The 19880-nt window shown below is 36.5% G+C and overlaps 1 protein-coding gene across 3 annotated transcripts in view; it reads left to right on the top strand.

The window, feature by feature from the left end:
- The window catches only part of NPAS2 (neuronal PAS domain protein 2), a 74652-nt gene that overhangs the window by 8590 nt on the left and 46182 nt on the right, over window positions 1–19880 (top strand). For all 3 annotated transcript variants that reach the window (XR_015795418.1, XM_088136614.1, XM_025168187.2), the window contains exon 2: window positions 18919–18975. Coding sequence is in view for 2 of the 3 variants with exons in the window: in XM_088136614.1 (XP_087992740.1) it covers window positions 18919–18975 (57 nt within the window). In the remaining variant the exon portion in view is untranslated. The remainder of the gene's footprint in view (window positions 1–18918; window positions 18976–19880) is intronic.

Genomic DNA, 19880 nt, shown 5'->3' with positions numbered 1-19880 from the left:
TATTACATTTATTATATAAAATGGTTCATTTTAAATATACCATTGATAATAAGCAACATTTTACCTTACTCTGCAAATTTTACTTGATTATAGGTCACAGCCAGATGACATATTTTAGATATTTTCGTGGTCCTCACACCTCTTTTGATGGTTTCTGATATATTTTACTTGTTCTATTATTTACTGTATTGAATTCTCTGCCACTTTGACTGGCCATTGACAGTTATAAACAATAAAATAAAATATTAATTGCTTATCAATTAATACAGCCAAAAATGGTCTTCTGTTTAGAGCATTAGAAGCTTTCAGACTAGTTCATTTTTTTAAAAGTACAATACAGTAGCTACAACTTCAGTCATTTCATTGTTGTCATGGTAATACATTGGTCAAACCTGAAAATATCCTTTCTGTGCTATGCTTTCTTGAAGACAAGATATGAAGGAAATTATAGAGTCACTATTCTACTTCTTCTGTAAAAAAGGGTTTTCCTGTTGACCAGTGATGTTAGCCAATGAACACACAATTCTTTGTTTGGAGAAGGAACATTTTTTCCTCACTTCTCCTTGGTGGAATTGATTGCTGCCTCCTAAGCAATTTGGGGGGGGGGTGTGCTGTTTGGTGCATTTGTGATTAGGCAGGAGTATTTAATTTGTAATATTTCTGATTCTGATCTTACTGTTAAACATTGGTGATTTTTCTGAGTTCATATATATATCAAATAATATCTTCCTGTCAAATGATATTGCTGTACACAGACTGCCAGAAGCAGGATATTGGCCAGCTCTGTTATCCCCCAGGAGACCACAGAGAAGGCTGGTGTGTGACAATCCTGCAGTGTCACCCATTATTATATATGTTAGATATTTAGATGAAAAGGATAAAGTTGATTGTAAAATGGAATCTATTAAGGACTGGCATGATTCATGATACTCTTGTTGTAAACCTCCTAAAGTCACTTTTGTGAGATGGGAGGCTATATAAATGGCTTAAATAGAATAAAATAAAATTAGTTCTGGTACAAAGGTGTACAACAGCAAGAAAGGCTAAATTCTTTATGTTTCTTCTTGGGTGGATCTGCTCCCTCCCTCTTAGAGAAAAGCTGCTGAGATGTAGAATGGTGCTGCCCAGAAACCAATGTTTTAATCACGTATTATAAAGAATTCTGTTTGGGAAATGCCCAAATCTCTTGTCAGAGAGCAGGATCTACCCTGCAAATCAAATCAGATGATATTACATTATTCATGAAACTTAGGAAAAGCATTTATTAATTAATTACGTTTATACAGTATCTCAGCTTTTCCTCCAAAATGGCATTCAAAGCAGTTAACAATTTCCTGCCCTCTCAATCAATACTTTGGACCAAGAGTATCTCTGTCATGTGGAATAGGCATCTTTTTTCTTCATCCATCTTGACTTTTTGGTGCATACCCTGTGAACCCACTTGATCTCAGACATTTATTTTGATGCTTTCAGACTTTTTAAAAATTAAATGTGCAACTAGATGCAAAATCTGTATCTCCAGGAGCAGACATGACATTTCAAAAAGAGCACATGTGCAGTATGAAATTCAAGTAATGCCAAACTTTATGTTGTTAAATGGTGAAGAAAGAGGCTGATGGACAATGTGAAAGTAATGTATACTCGAAATCCTGATCAAGTACAGGTGGTCCTTTGTTAATGAACACTTGTTAAGCGATGGTTCAAACTTATGGTGGCACTGAACAAGTGGTACTTATGACCAGACCTCAAAATTCTGGCCATTGCAGCACCCCCATGGTCACATGATCATGATCAGGCACTTGGCAACCAGCCTGGATTTCCAACCGTTGCAGTGTCCCGCGGTCACATAATCACGATTTGTGACATTCCCTGCCAGCTTCCCACAAGCAAAGTCAATGGAGAAGCCAGCAGGAAGTCAGAACAGTTTGCGGTGATTCACTTAACAACAGTAATCGGGGACTGCTGGAACTGCCATCGCTAAGTGGTGCAGTCACATGACATCGCACTTTACTACCGCTTTACTTAGTGATGGAAATTCCAGTGCCAATTACTGTTGTTAAGCAAGGACTACCTGTATATCTATTTCTTACTGTCTTATTGCAAAAGAGATACATCACAGGCTCCACTTCTGCTCTCTCAAAAATGGCCATGTTTCCACAGTGAAGGAAAGAGGGACACTAAGTGGCACAGTCTTTGCTTTGTGTGCTAACAGTTCAGGATTTCACTTTTGGCTTCTTCCTGGTAGGATTGGGAAGTAGGTTTAATCTCTGGCCTTACCCTGGTAGCACTGAGAAAAATTCCAGTCTGAAACTCTGAGGGCAGTTGCCAGTCACTGTAGACAATACTGAGCCAACACTACAGATAAAACTGAGCAAGTTGGAGCCATGTTCTGGCAACTCTGGGCAGCTTCCTATGTGCCATGCAAGATCTTTTCCTGACAAATCATGTCAGGTCAAATGTATGAAAAATGTATTGCCAAAAAATATCCAGTATATCTGCCCAGAGTCAGTTAGGTGAGATGGGCAGTCATACAAATGAAATGAAATGAAATGAAATCAAATCAAATCAAATCAAATCAAATCAAATCAAAAACTAACTATTCTTAAGATCTCTGAAACTGTATTTATGGTCTCCCATAGAATAACAAAATCACCCAAAAAAGACATACCAAAAACTGCATAGATGTGTCATGGTGGGCCTGTGCCATTCCTGGAAATTATCTTCTGTACTATAACTTTGTTTCTTCACAGATACACACTATTTTTTGTGGACACTCAATGTCATTTTTCAATGGAAAAATTTGCCATTTTCCCTACAGTTCAACAAACTCTAGGTTATTTTGGTGGACCTTTGGGATTTGAACATCAACTTGCTATTATTCAAAATTGGGTTGTGCATTGTTATAAGATTGTTGTACTGTGATGTATTAATTTAGCATGACAGCAGTATTATGGGATTTTTCATTGTTATTGTGATTAATTGCTTTTTTACCATGGAAACTTTAATGTTTATATTCATCACAGATGTTATATTGTTCAATTGCTTTACATACCACTGTTATAAGTAGCCATTAATCATAACAAAATTGGCAGCACGCACATAACTGATAAATACATATAATTTTTTATAATTTATGGGCAGGATCCAAGTGGCATTTGCAAATATAATATTAGTACCTATAATGTGCTTTACAGCAAGTTTTTATGTCATAAAAAAGTACCATGTATGCTATATTTATGTATGCTACATTTAGTTTGACTGCATCTATAGAACTGAACGTGGAAGTGGGGAGTATTCATTTTAAGAAAAGAATTATTGTAGGTTTGTTAGAGCAAATCTGCATAATTTAGTTCTGGCTTATATAATGTGCAGTAGCTCTAAGCAGATTTTGTGATCTAAACATAAAGCAGGCAACTGTGGCTCTGTGTTTACTTGGGAGTTGCATCAAGACACTGTCATAATAGTGCTTTGGTGTCATCCAAGGACTTCCATGATCAGATAATCCCATTTAGCTTTAGGGCAGCTATGACTTGGCACAGATAAAAACACTCATTTTTTTTATAGAGTGTTTATATAATATCTGTGAAAATGAGAAATACATTTTAAAATCTTGAAGTCTATGGGTCTGTGAAGCAATGAATAAAATATTCCATTTTCAACAAATTTATAATATGTACCAACACATGCACTAATAATGTGTGTGTATGTGTGGGTGTGTTTGTGTGATCATCCACATACTTCTAATCCACTGAACTTCCTGCCTTCTCTCTCCTAGCTTTGGATATATGTATATGCAAATTTGTATATATATGCATACACATCAACCTGAAGTTCTCAATACACTTCCTTTAAAACATTTCCTTTACTTGACAAAGCAGTGTCCTAAAACAGGTAATTATTTAGCCTTTGTTTATGATTTCTGTCACAATGGAGTACAAGAATTACCAGCTGCTTATAAAGCCTTTTCTGCAACAAATTTATCAGACTTGGTTACCAATTCTTCTGTATCAAGATAGAATATAATAATAGGTTTACTGAGGTTTACTTTTGATTTATATTTTTAAAGTGAATTTTCAGTATGTTTGGACAGATTTTCGTTGCCACCTAAATCTAATATTAGAATCTAACATTTGGGGTTGCATTGATGATCTTATTTTATTTCATGATAATAAATCTCCCTGAGTATGTGAAAATATTCAGATTAACATTAATAATAAATAATAAGGTAAACATAATTCACTCTCCATAATATTTTTTTAACCATTGCAGTTTTTTCTTAACCAAGAGTGTCTGCCTTTTCTTTCCTTCTGAAAGATAAAACCTGAATAAAAAAGAAATCTGATAAGATAGGGCTTGCTCCAGGGGACATCTTGAAAGAAAAGGCTTCCTTCTTTCTGCCACTCACACAGTTGTCTGCACACAAATAAACAAAATAATGAAATATTTTCTACAGATATCTTGCAAAATTAGTAGTGGTCTATCACAGTTTCTAATTCATTCATCTTGGAACAGTCCTGAAAGAATAAAGTTTTAATTGAAAGAAACACTTGCAAATAAATATGGACACTTGTTTTTAAATGTACATATAAAAAAGTCACAGGGCCTCATGGGTACCAAACCTTCTACCAGCCACAGAGTCCTCTTGCTCATTTGTCCAATGAATGTAGCTGTTTCCTCACATGTATGCAACTCATATATAACATACAAGCTAAACATTATAACTTACAAGAAAAGCCTACATTACTTACATACAAGGCATAAGCACTTACCTCCATGGCCAACTGAGGAGCTGTCAGTCCCACTAGGTAGACCAGACCAGGAATTCAACTCCATAGGAAGGCTAAAACTACCTTGATTTGGATTGGCTATTATAACAGAATCTTGCAAGTCTGATTTCATTGTACCTCTTCCTCCTCCTTATTGTTCAGGGAATTAGGGAGGCATCTTCTGAGCCACTTCTGAATGTTACCTTGTCGTTCTGGACTTAAAAAATGCTTCAGCCCCTTTTGCGTAGGTAATGGTTCATGCATATCTCCATCAAGGTCATCTTCCTTATTCTATATAAGACCCTTCTTTACTTGGAGCGTTTTTTTTTTGTTTCTACCATTCCCATAGTTGTTGGACATGGTTTGTTTTCTAGTTTCTCAACAATGATATGTGGCATAAAGGGAAGCCAATATAAAGTGTACAATGATGAATGCATAAAATTGCAACATTGACTAATTATTGATTAGTTCAGACCTGATGTAGTATTAATCTTTACAGAAAGTGCTTTTTGTTCCTATTCTGGAACAACTGTAAACCACATCAGCCCTTAATGTAATCATATTTCAAAAGAAAATGGGGAAGAATCCCAAAGGAGAACATCAATATTAATTATAGAGAATATATAAATTATGAATATCAGAGCTTACACTATAGGAATTCCCAGTGTGATTTTTAAGGTAAGTTAATTTTGTCTCTCGTTATTCAATACATGGTTTCTTTTCAGCAATAAAAATAAATCTGCCTTTTCTCTAAGAAATATCAGTTGCTAGTGAATAAAACTATTTCTACTATTGACACTGATCTTTTAGAAATAGAAGTATCAGTTTTGGCAATACATCTGTGCTAATTCACATTGTATTTATCAGGGATATCTAGATTTGGAAGTAAAATATTTTAAAGTGAAAATGGCTATTAACCCATCTCTGTCAAAACATCATAGGTGGATGGTATTTCCATTTGTGATCCAGAGCATCTGCATCTTTATGAAGACAGTTTTGTTTTGAATTTTGTCACATGACTTTGATGGAATCATGGAGGTGGAAGGAATTAGTATGAAGAAGATCTGAGCCTGAATTTGAATGTCTTACTTTTAGGAATTGTTAATTTTATTTTTTTAAATTTTATTTTTTGAAAATCTTCATGTAATAACAAACCAAAAGAAAAAAGAAAAACCAGAAAAGAAAAAGAAAACCAAAGTTAAGAAACATATAGATGACTTCCAACCTTCTTTTCAACAGATAGTTACATTCTTATTGTCTCTCTTCCTTCTTAAACATTTTACAAGTCCCTTCACTCCTTCATTTAGTCCTCATCTTTCCTAATCTTCATATCCATAAATCATCAATTCATTTTTTTCCTCTTTCAGCAAAAAGTTCATATAGGGCTTCCAGACTTTCAAAAAAGTTTTTGTTGTTTGTTCTCTGACCAAACAGGTCAGTTTCGCCATTTCTGCAAATTCTGACATTTTCACAATCCATTCCTCCACTGTGGGAATTTCATTATTCTTTGTTGTATGTACAATAATCTTGCTGTAGTTACTATACAGGGATTCTTAATTTTGGAAGTATTCTTCTCATAATTAATCTATAGGAGTATAAGACTCCTACCGAGCATCAGGTTCTGATCAATATTCTACTGTGAGTTATTGCTGCTAGAGAGGATGTTCCACAATAAAGTTATTTTCTCCAGACTACAAGGCCTAGGTAAACTTTGGCTGCAATCCTATAGTCCCTGGATACTGTATCTCAAGGGACATACAGGATAGAGCCAATCTTGGATATGGAGGTTTATTCTTATCCAGTATGTCGTGTTATGAGCGTAGAATGCTTTGGAGCTTGTTTCTCTAATATTGGAACTGTGGTGTCAAGGAGGACAAAAAAGCTGTAGCTGAAATTCCTCCCATTTCCAAGAGTCCACATCCACTTACCCAATCTGCCACAAAACGGCTAGTTCTTCCACTGTTTTGGTAGGATTCATAATTATTGGATGGAGTAGGGCTTTTTTTCAAAAAATGGAAAATAACTTCTATACTATTAGGTTAATATCTCCATATAATGTGACACAATAACAAACATCATATAAGACATACTCTGCCATTTTTTCCTTTTCTTTACTTTTAACAGATACTTGAAAGCACAGCCAAGAAAAAAAGGGAAAGAAATAAAGGAACAAAAAATAAATACAAGAGAGATTTACAAGCTATATAAAACTGAATGAGAATATTCAAAGTAACATTGGATTATACTCTATATAAAAATGATCATATGAATATGGCACTTAAAAACTGTTATTAAAATAATCAATATTCAATAAATAGTAAAGGCAGCCAATATAATAAGAATGATCAACCAGAAAAAACAATTAATTTCTGTCTAATCTAAGAAAGCCTGTCCGTGTTATCACAGATTAGGCAAGATGTAATATTTTAAAGTCTTATGTTAAAAGAAATACAAACTTTGGATGTGGTACGAGTCCATGTGCAGAGTTATAATCCATAAATGATTTCTAAGTTAAATTATATTCAGTATCAGCCTTGTTTTTAAATATAAAGTTGTTTTTTTAAATGCAAAGTTTATATAACTTTTGATATTTATGCATACACCCATAGTTTAGGCTGCTATAAACTATTCACACTGAAGCTATAAGCTGTTCACACTCTGTCATGTCTGAGTGTTCCACCTATTTTTGTATTTCCTTTTGAATTATATTATTTACTTGAAGGGATTGGAACTAATGAAGCATTTCTGACCATTCCAAGGAGAACATCTTGACAGATTTCATTCTATTTTATTAAAGATTATATCTTGCAGTCTATATACATTATTATTATATCTTGCAGTCTATATACTGATAATTTTTTGTATACATGGGCCTTCATGAAAATAAATATAGGGCTATAAATTTGGACTTCTTCTTTTATATTTACCCCATTCTTTTAGTACACTATTTATAATGGGATTTTTTTTATAGACTGGCCACTTCTGTTTATATTTGACAAAGATATTTATGCAAGCCTTCTAGAAGTCCTGCTCCTTCAACAGAGGTAACTCAGTCATATGGTAATAGAATTCATTCTGTAATCCAAGTAAAACATCTGGCTTGATAATATAGTTTTATTATTTGGTACAGCCAGTCTTCCTTGTTCTTCCACATCTTGCAATATCCTTAATTTAATCCTTGGTCTTTTATTTGGCAAAATAAAGTTAGTTACAGTATTTCTCTTTCACATTCATATCTTTTTTTTATTCATACTGAAACCATTTGTCCTCAGGGCAGATACTTTTTTTTTTCCAAGAGGAAGAAACACACATTGAGGGATTTTGAGTTTGATTATTTAAGAGATAATAAATAATCTGATTTTTTGACAGAATTCAACATCATACACGTAGACTTGAACTTGTGGAATAGGACTTTCCCCATCTTTGCCCATCTGTACTAAGTAGGAGGGCATGCCAGTAGTAGTTAATATTAAACTTTTTGTGTGAATAATGAAGCATAGTTTTAAGGCTCATCTCTACAACCTGCTTGCCTGAGCTCTGAGATGACTCACTTCATAGAAGACACAGTTTCAAAGCAGAGGCTCTATTGTGCTGCTTTCAGCTCAGGGAGGCTGGATAAAGGTAATGATGATAACGATGCTAATGATGATGATTATGGTGTTTTCCATCATAAAACAGAAGAAAGCCGATGTGAACATTTTGTGTTGGATGGAGGTAGAATCTGAGAAGGCTGGCAACTACTCTGCTGCAGGACCACCCTCTCTCCCATATGGTTCTGTATCTCAGTGGCCATTTCTGTTTTGGATCCTGGAGAAGCTAGAACTTCACCTAGCAATTAGGTTTTCTCTCCCCCCCCCTTTTTGGCTCATGAGTTTGTTTGTTTGTTTGTTTGTTTGTTTATCATATTTATATGGCAGCCCATCTCACAAGATGTGACTCTGAGTGGCATATATCAGCCTCATTAGTACCTTCCATAAAGGCACTATTCCTGCCAGTAACCTCTGTGCAGCCCACCACTTACCAAACCTCCCTTCCTTCCCCGCTTTATTCTTCTCCTTCCTGCTTGCCTCTTTCTTAGTACTAAATATAGACCCTTCCCTGCTCTCTTCCCTTCACTGTCCCTTTTGTTACCTTTGCTCCTCTAGGAGAGCACTGCTGCTGACCCTGAGAGAAGCAACAGGTCACTGCAGCGCCTGAACCAAGCACAGGTCCTTCTGAGACCTATGCTTGCCACCTTCCAACTACTTTCCAGGTAGCAGGAGTAGTTCCAATCCACACAGAGGTAAGAGAAGGGCAGGGAAGATGAAGAATCCATGTTTCACTGAGGGTGAGTGTGCATGAGAGTGGCAGACCAAGAGATGGAGAAGAATTCCTTTCCCTTCTGCTTTGCTCCTTGGTCCTGTGTCAGCAGCAACAGCAGTTACTGCTATCATAATGTGAGGGCAGCAAATCTATTGACCTTATTCCTGCAGTGTGGCAAGAGGAAGAGTGTGGGGGCAGTAGTTCTCAAGTCAAGAAGCTCTCCATCTCCATCTCCTGTGGGTGGGTGAGGCTTGAATTTGTTTGTTTGTTTGTTTGTTTGTTTTAATTACACTGAGTAGGGAATGCTACATAACTCACAGATGTGACTAAAAACCTTCTATAAAAATCTTTAGTACAAGGTTTGTAAGAGGCAGCTTTATCAGGCAAAGGTGTTGTGTTGATGCCATGTGTTTCTGGAGCTGCTGTAAGAGCAGGGCAAAGAGCAGGGCAAATGAAGCTGCTCAAGGACAGCAGGTGACAAAGTGGGAGAAAGGATTCCTGGGAGAAGGAGGAATATGTAACTGAAGACCCAGCACAAGCAAACCGAATCAGGAAGGAAGATCTGCAGAGTGGACTTGTAGTGAAAGGATGGGAGCTGCATTGGAAAAGAAAGACCAGGAGTAACAGTGTTCTAGCTTTCCAGAAGGCTCAGGAAAATGAATTATTTTTCCTTTTTTCCCCTCCTCTTCTCTAATTTAGAAAACACTAAGAGCAGAAAGTGAAAGTAAAGCTAAAGAAATTAACATAACAAAGCAGTGATTAAATTTAACAGCTGTGAGGAGAAGGGAAGAAACAGTTGAAACAGTTAAGGAACTGCAAGAAGCTTTGTATATAGCATGGCATATAGATTGTTAAACTACTGATTATGTGCCATCAAGTTTGTGTCAGCTTTTAGCAATCACATAAATAGACTTTCCCCAGGGTAATCACCAACCTGATCTTCCAATGATACACCAGTTGCCACTGTCCATCAACCCTGCTTCTGGTTGTTCTATTTTTCTCTTTCCTTCCACCTTTCCCAGCATTATAGACTTCTCAAGAAAGGGAGGTCCTTGCATAATATGTCCCAGATATGATCATTTGAGTTTGCTCATTTGTGCCTCAAGTGAGAACTCTGGATTGATTTGTTCTATGATTCATTTGTTTGTTTTCTTGGCTATCTGTGGTATTCTCAGGAGTGTTCTTCAACAGCACAGTTCAAAAACATCAATATTTTTCCTATCCTGCTCCTTCAAAGTTCAACTTATGCTTCCATGGAGTGTCACAGAAAAAACTATTGCCTGAACGATTCTGATCTTTGTAGGTACAGGTAGTGCTTGGTTAATGACCATTCATTCAGCAACTGTTCAAAGTTATGACGGTGCTGAATGAGGAGACTTATGGCCGGTCCTCAAAGTTGTGGCTGTTGCAGCATCCTGCAGTCACGTGATCACCATTCCAACAGCCAAAGTCAATGGGGAAGTTGGCAGGAGGTTGCAGATGGCAATCACATGAGGTCATGCCTAATGACTGCAATTGTAATTGCCAGAACTGCCACTGGCATGTTCACATGACGTAGTGCTTTACAACCCTGTCGCTTAGCGATGAAGTTTCCAGCCCAGTTACCACCATTAATTGAGGATTACTGTCAGGTTCAGCCCAAGAACAACAACGAGGCAATCCAGTACAGTTCAGTTCCTTTATTAACTTGCATCTAATAGACAGAATCTCGCCAGACTAAACCTATGCTAAAGCAACTAGTGGATATACCCTGTGAAACTCTAGGGAGGGGCCAGCCTCATCCTCTTCATCTTCCCACACTCTTGTTGTGGGCTGAGGAGGCGCTTGCTCTGGAATGCCTCTCCCCCCTCCTGACAACCTTGAACTTCCATTCCAGAATCTTCCCTGCTCATGCCGTCCATTACAATTACCTATATAGCTGTATCATGGCATCTGAATATATTTTCCAAGACCTTCCGTTCTGCTCTGCCACATGTAAGTCTGCAGCTTATTTCTTGACTGCTGGTTTCTTTACCATTAATACAGTTGATCCTAAAAGGCTGAACCTATCTACTATCTCAGGATCTTTACTGTCAGTTCTAAGGCTGGTTGCTGAACTGGTTGTTATTACCTTGGTCTTCTTTATAGTTAATCCTAGTCCCACCCACCCCCCCTTTTTTTTTTACTGTGCTCCTTGGGTTTTATTACTAAAGTATGCAGATCCTTTGCATTTTCAGCTATCACTATGGTATCATCAGCAAAGGCAGGTTATTAATATTTCTTCCTCCAATTTTAAAACTACATTCACCTTCTCTAGTACAGATTCCCTCCATATATTCAGTAAATAGGTTAAATAAATAAAGGGTGAATATACAGCCTTGTCTCACTCCTTTGCCAACCTGGAGCCAGTCTATTTCAACATGTTTTGTCCTGATGGATCAGGAAGTACTGTGGCTTCCTGATCCATGTACAGGATTCCCATGAAGACAATGAGATGTTCTGGGATTCCCATTTTCCTAAGCACATTCCACAATTTAACACTGAAGGGCTTTCTATAATGTATGAAGCATATATTGACTTTTGTTGTTGTTGTTGTATTTTTGCTTTCTCAATTATCCAGCCAACATCAGCAATGTGTCTTGTTCCTCAGCTTTTTCTAAAGCCAGCTTGAAAATCTGGCATCTCCCCTTTCCATGTAGGATTCTAATCTGTGTTGGATGATTCTAAGCATTATTTTATTAGCATGTGAAATTAAGGATATTGTACAAATTTTGCACACTCCATTAAGTCTCTTTTCTTTGATATTGGAATGTAGATTAACATCTTTCAGTTGATTGGCCACTGTGTTGTACTCCAGATTTGTTGGCATAGCTTGGTTAGAACCTTTACTGATTCTTCTTCTGTTGCTTGCCATATTTCAGTGGGTATTCTGTCAGTTCCTATAGCCTTCTGATGGGGTAATGGCCAGAGAACTAGTATTAGAGGTCCTTGTAAGTAAAGAGTACCTTCTAATGTATCTCAGATGTTGACATCTCTACCATTATAATTTGAAATATGAGGGCAAAGTGATTCAAAGTGAGCTGCTTTGATATTGGAGTTCTAAGAAAATATTCATCCATAGGCTATAATGGAGCAAAAATCAAAAGCCTGCATCAGGGCGTCCACAGGAGCAGTCAGTGACATCAAAATGGCAGGTGTGACATGTTGACTACATGATTTAAGCCACATCCTTTTTTAGTGTGTTGCACACATCACACGCACATAAAAGGGGACAGTGCTTCGATTGCTTGGTCACACCTGCCATTTTGACACCATTGACCACACCTAAAAACATCCCTGGACTTGCAGCTGATTCATTTTTTGGCAAAGTGGGATGAAATTTCCTGGGATGGTATGCCATTGATAGTGTATTAACCTTGCCAAATTTTAGTTGGATGTTTTTGGGGGTTTCACTGCAATAAAATTTTGAAATAATTCTCTTGTATCTCTTTTAAGGTAGAAATAGCAGGCATGAGAAGGGGACAGTATAGCATATTCCAAAGTATTGAGGAAAGAGCCCAAATTATGTTGCTATTTTGTAGAAAGTGTGCTCTTCTCCAATTTAAAAATAAAAATATTTTAAAACAAATCTGTTTCCAGAATGTACAACTCACTGCATATATATTCTACAGTACTTAATTTGGTCTATCTTAATATGTGTAATTTGTTTCAGCATTTTATTTTTATCGTTTTATAATCTCTGTATCTCTTTACAAAACTGTCTATAATTTAATAAACACATTTTAAAAGATAAGCTTTTTTCCAATTGCTTTTCTGAGGGCAGATTTGGTAGCCTTTTCAGATACCTAAAAAGATATTCTGTCGAATAAAGCTAAGACCTCTTCTCTCTCATTCGAGAAAAAAAGACACAGAACAATGGATTTTCTTGCACTTAGGGTTCTAAAGTTATGTAGAACATTAGGACCCTAAGTGCAAGAAAATCCATTTCAAACAAAAGTAGTTTTGTTGATTATAATCTGGAGGTGGTTTGTGATTGCTTTCTTCCATGATGTTTTTTGACTTCCCAGTCTGATCTATAGCCCTGGGATTTCTGTCTGTTTCCCATTCAAGTCATAATTAGCTCTGACCCTGTTTAACCTTTTCAGTGACTAGATGATACCATCTTATTGCTGTGTGGGAAGCACATGTTTCTGAACTATCAGTTCATGCGTGGAAGTGACGAACAATATTGCTAAGGCCTACGTGTCTGGCCATGCATACAAAGCATAAATTATTCAAAATGCATCAGAAGAATTAACATTGTATGACTTGTCAAATATTCAGTCATGGATTAACTTGTATAATATTTTCTTCATGCTTAATTTGATTTTAATACTAGACAACCTGTGACCCGCTGGATCATTGTTTCAGAGACATTTACTTACCTAAACAGAGAAACAGAATGAACAGTGTGAACGACTTATGACTTGCTGCTGACTTCCCCATTGATTTTGACTTTGCTAGTGGGAAGCTGGCAGAAATCTTCCTTCCTTCCTTCCTTCCTTCCTTCCTTCCTTCCTTCCTTCCTTCCTTCCTTCCTTCCTTCCTTCCTCCCTCCCTCCCTCCCTCCCTCCCTCCCTCTAATAGAGGGTTGTGCCATTTGCCCTCCTCTCACAACCCTCAGGAAAGCTCCAGTGAAGCCTCCTCCTCCTCCTCCTCTTCCTCCTCCTCCTCAGCTGACCAGTGGAACTGCCTGCCACTTTGCTGGTGGGAGGTGGAACAAAGGGAGCCATGGACCATGAGGAAAACTGCACCCCCACTACCCATTCTAGCATGTCCCCAAGGGCCCCCTCCCTCGAGGGAGCACGAGGGCTTACCTGTTGACTACTGCCCCCCCCCCCCGCCAGCCCTAACTCTCCAGCAGGTATCAAAATCGCTCCCTCATCCAACTGTTAAGAGATTTCAAATTTCTGCCTCATTTCTGAAACAGCCAATTGCCACACACACATCGGGCCTTGCCGCCAGCCGATTGGGCACAGGGGACAGAGGGAGGCGGGAAATAGGTTGGGGATAAGCCCATGACAATCACATGACCTGGGCTGATCATGGTGGCACAACAGCATAGCAATGCTGAAGCAGTCACAAATTCCCCAAATTTCAATCCTGCAGGAGTAATGGGCCCCAGATTTTGGACACATTCTATAAGTTAGCTCATTTGAGGTACCTTGGTTCAAAAATTTTTGAACCAAGGTGATGCACTATTTCGCCCAGTTGAAGGTTACAGACATGAAAGTTTTAGTAGTATATAGATTCCTGTCTGAACTCAGTTTATAATATATATAATCTATCTAATATATTTTATCTATCCCTATTGCTATAGTTTGTATGTGTTGTATGTGTTTGTATGTAGTTCAGCCTGTTCTGTTCTTTTCTATTCTTTTTTGGGAAGTGTTGAATCCCCTTTTAAAATAATTTTGTTTTAGTTTTATTACTTTTTACTAATTGAATGTCCTAAAGCATGTCTTTCTAGATCAAAAACCTGCTCTACATGTGAAAATTACATGCATAAATGAAGATACATGAAAACAAGAGGCTCTCTAATTTTAAACTAAGCACTAAGTAAACATTAAGATCCTGCATGATGACCAATGCCTTAATTTAAAACTTAACTCATGTATGTTATAGTTATCTACCAAATGGAATACATATCATGAAGAATGAAGCTTCACTTTAAGTTGAACTTTAAGAATTTTTTGAAATAGTAATTTTGAAGCTCTACCAGAGAAAATACTGGAATTATGCATACAATAAAGTAGCATACTTTTTAAATCTCTGTCCTCCTGTACTATAGGACAGTGTATATCCTAAAAGAATAATGAGATGAGAAGTTGGAAAACGATCATCCTTGTTGACAGTATGCATAGATATATTTGTAGTTGCATGGAAGAATAAATTGAATTCAACATTTCTTTGAAATGATATGATCAAAAGATGTAGTAAACCTGGATTAAATCTGTCAAAACAAACATCTATTGGACAATTGTTCTGAGGAGCACTGGTGGCTTATTAATAAAGTAAGAGAGGCCACCCTACTATCAGTTGCCTAGCAAATTTGGGGAGGTTCTAGGTTTTGACAAATGGCTAAACTTGCAAGTCTAGCCATCTGTCAAAACCATGTGCCAATCAAAGCAGTGCTATGATTGGCATATGGCTTCCTGCTGGCTGGTATTGTTCAGAAGGGAGAGAATAGCAATGACTTTGCTTAACATGCCCTGTCCATCCAGAATCCAGATATCACAATTTGGTGGCAAGCCACAGTGGAATCTGTTGAGGCAGGATACAGATTGGAATTTTATGCTGGTATAGCTTTCTGCCAGCTCATGGATGGATAGATAAGAACTCAGTCATTCAGAAAGGCCTATTATGTTAGCCACTACATTAATAATGTCAATGTCTTTGTGTCAGTGTCTCTAAATCATTATTTCTCTGGATATGTCTGCCAGGAAAGATGCAGTAGGAATCTGTTAATGAAAAACACCTTCAGTGGAAGTTCTTTGTTGTGAAATGCCCTCAACAGAAGGTCCTATCATGCCCACAATAATGTATTTTAAAAAAAAGCCTTTTTAAGAAAAATCCCAGGCTTGCTATATTTTAAAATCAATTTAGCTCTTGTGTTTTATTAATCCTTTTGATCTGATAAATTTAATTTTTATCTCAAATTTAAATATGATTTTTATGCTGTATGGTGTTGTTTTTTATTTTTATCAGTTTGTCTGTATCCTGTAAGCTCTCTTGAGACGTAAGGGACAGATTGTACAAACATTGTTCACAATGTATGTTTATTTCAGAATAGTTTGAAATGTTGCATTCAAGTAGTTATCTTCAATTTTATGTAGTATAAGACTAATTCTGTGGAAGTGACTTTTAAGTGTACTGATGATTCAGAAAATACATACAGGGTGCTTGCAGGAGTTATTCATCTCATATAATTTGCTCTCTGCTTCAACCAGCTATTTTAAGATGTGCACTCTTTTATATACAAAGTGCTACATTATAATTTTATCAATACTAAGAACTGAAGTAAATATAAATGTACAATCCATTGGCAAACTTCTTTTTAATAGTTATATATTAAGCCTAATAGAAGCAAAGCATCAGATTGTGGCTTTTTATGTATTCATGCAATTAAAGACCAGATTCTGTATGTTTTCCACTATTCACTCCAAAACTACTTGGATTTTTCAAGAGAACTGTACTGCAAATTTGAACAAATGCAACATTATTGGATATACATTTTTTTTTAACTTTATGTTTAAATTGACCAAGTCTCTTTGGTCAATTACAGCTTATTGTATGTTTCTAAAGATCCATGAACAACATAGCACTGATTTGTGAAAATTAAAGAGGAAAAGATTGTATACAATACATCTGGCTTGTCCTTGAATCTCCATGTTCTGCCACATATATGAAGTTAGGTGTATATGTTCCTGTTGCTATTTGGAAATGGATATAATGAGACATAGATTTGGTGGACATAATTTATCCTACCTCCTGAATACCAGATACTCTAAAATCTGAGCTTTCATCAAACCTTACAGTTTCTTAACCTTTTCACAGGCTGGTACTCTTGTTTTTGTGTTAAATGTGCCAGCTAAATCTGTATCATGTGTTCATGAAAGACTGTATATCATCTATGACAATCTTCATAGAGTCTTCATTGCTGCAATCAACTAAGGAAGCATTGACTATAAAACAACCATTGCAGTTGCGTCACAAGAAAAGTGTTGCCCAAGTGACCTACTTTTTCTCTTTTGTGTTTGGCATTGCTGGATGGGAAGAGGCATATCTTGAGGTGTGCAGATGGATATCTTTATTCATAACTAGCAGTTTCATGGCTGGCTGGGGAATTCTGGGAGTTGAAGTCCACTCCTCTTAAAGTTGCCAAGGTTGAGAAACACTGATAACTAGTTTACAATGTTTGCTACTCTCTTTTCTATAAAAGTTTAATTAGAACGTAACAGAAGTACCCCGTTTTCCACAAGACAAACTTCACAGCTTTATTTATGTATCAATCCGTTTTATTAGTGAATTTTTTGAAACAGATGAAAAATTAGAGATTTTACATTTGCAGCTAACAAATATATATAGTATTATTAAATATACATTTACAGTAGTAGATGTCCTTCTTGGAGAAAGCAGCAGCCTGCATTTTTGGCTATACAAAAAAATGTATATACAAAAATTGTAACTTATATAGAGTAATATAAGGCAGGCAAGTCCTTTCTGGAGTGAAGGAGACCTAATAATTGAATCAATCAACAAATTCCCAAAGTTAGAACATAAGTAAGCACTACGTTTTATTTTAATCAAAAGGCTATGAGGCTATCAGTTCATTACTCCTTTCTTTCAAAGAGTTCCCAATGCCATTGGCAAAAAGATAAAAGCAAACAAGGTTTTTATCAGAAACTCTGCTTGTTTGTCCAGGCCTTACCAGGTGTCACTGACTGTGAAAGGATTGTACTTTATACATTGCTTGATTGACTACTAACCAATATCCAGAGAATAATAATTGCCATTTAATAATTCAAAATAGTACAGAAACTGTTTCAGTGGAAAATATAAACATGGCTTTTTTGTTTAGTTAAGTAATATTTCTTAGGCACATTAATAAAGGTTTGGGGATGTAAAAATTGCTTCATAAGAAGTAATACAGAAACATTTGTTCATGTGGATTGCATTCCACCACATGGCAAGGATTGGGATAAACAAGTATGTTAAGCCAAGCTCTAGTTAAATAAATTAACTAAAATACACAGTGGTTGAAGTTAATTCTAAAAGACAGTACAGAAATAAGTTGATATCTATTTAATGCTAGCTTATACAGAAAGGGACATCATCATCATATTTGGTTTGGGTTACTGCAGATAGTTACACAATAGACTGTTGTGGTGGCAAGAGTGAAAACATTTTGTGAGTCTCTGGTGGCATGGATGTTAAGTAAACAAGAGTGCTGGAGAATTTAGGAGTTTACTTGCTACATTATGAATGAGTACTTTGGGGATTTTCAGCACTGTTGACCTATCCCTGACTTCCATTTATGAACCACTAAGAGGTTAATTGTGGTCAGATGCTACATATTTGTTTGTTTGCATCTATCTAAATGCAGTGTTCACCCCAACAAACAATAATACCTATGTTTATGTTTTGCCTTATCTTAATTGCGTAGAAGAGACAGTTTGGTGTAGTGGTTGAGGGCTCTGGGCTAGAAAGTGGGAGACCGTGAGTTCTAGTCTCACTTTAGGCATGAAGCCAGCTGGGTAACTTTGGGCCAGTCATTCTTTCTCATTTCTATGAAGAAGGCAATGGCAAATCACTTCCAAAAATGGGCCAAGAAAACTGGAGGGACTTGCATATCACGTTGAATATCCAGGAGCTGGTTCCTCCCCACAGGGTCTCATACTGTATGTTGTCACTCCTGTTATGCTATTTTACAAGTAGCCTTTGTGTTGGAACTTTGGGGAAAAAGTTAGATTCTGGATGCTTCAATATATTTCTGAGGGATCTTTCCATAATCAGGATGGGGAAGAAGGAAGGAAGGAAGGAAGGAAGGAAGGAAGGAAGGAAGGAAGGAAGGAAGGAAGGAAGGAAGGAAGGAAGGAAGGAAGGAAGGAAGGAAGGAAGGAAGGAAGGAAGATTATTGTTCAGAAATGGCTGTAGTGTGACTACAGCAAGAAAACAAGAATACTGAGTGATGATTCATAGAACTACTGACTTAAAATGAATTTAATGTCACAATGAATTAAGTAATGGCACGTTGATTTTGCTTGAAAATAAGCATAAAAGAAATCTAGTGAATATCAATTACATATTACAACTATTCTGAATTTTTCAGCAGAAAACACTGCTCAGACAATCTGATGGATGAGGATGAGAAAGACAGAGCAAAGAGGTGAGTAGTCAGCTTTTGGGGAAACTTATTTTTCTGTTCAACTTAGCTTTTTTTAAGAAGGAGGAGGAGGAGCAGGAGCAGGAGGAGAAGAAGAGGAGCAGGAGGAGGAGGAGGAGTCTGATAACATTTGAAAAAAACAGTAGAATCTCCAGAGCTGCTTTGTGCCATTCTTTTTTTTTTTTTGAGAAAAGAAGCCACAAAGCGATTAAAAAAAGAAATAGAAATAGAAAACAGTCTAATACCAATTATGAAAAAGAATAGTTTCCTAGATGATAAACAGCTATTTATAAGCAGGATGCAAACATCCTGCTTTAACAAATTCATGAAGAGCAGCACTGAGCATTCAATTTCTTCAGAGATTAAGCAATGTCTTTCTAAAAATGTACTATAGTTAATATCTGAAAAAAATTAAACTAATACAATAAAATATATTAATTTATACTTAAGTCTTCAATGCATTATCTGATTTTAATTTAAATAATCTATAAAATAATTCTGTATTATGACCTGCCATATTGGAGGCTGTGGGAGAATGACTTGCCTAAAGCCATATAAGACTTCATGAGAATACAACAATGCGACTGAAGACTTTTTTATTCCTAGTTAAATCTTTTAGCATACAAAAAGCAAACTATTAGTGAAAGCCACTCTGCAGCTACAAAGCGGTAAATATTAAATATTAAGTTTTTTCCTTAAAGGGATTAGACTTAACATGCACACAATAATAAAGTCCTTGTCTTTCAGGAAACCATTTTCTGTTATAAAAGATAACTTCCTTTGTATCTCATTTGCCAGAGGACCAGACACAAATAGTCTGTTTTTCTGATGGAAGCAACTTGTTTTGCTAAGCAAGTATTAAATATGCTTTGTCATGAACTGACTTGGCTACCAAGATTATGGCACCT

The sequence above is a fragment of the Python bivittatus genome, unplaced genomic scaffold (assembly GCF_059951505.1).
Source record: "Python bivittatus isolate LINGU-HERP-01145 unplaced genomic scaffold, Pbiv_v1 ctg000060_np1212, whole genome shotgun sequence".
Lineage (NCBI taxonomy): Eukaryota > Metazoa > Chordata > Lepidosauria > Squamata > Pythonidae > Python > Python bivittatus.
This window is presented reverse-complemented; position numbering and strand designations above follow the sequence as displayed.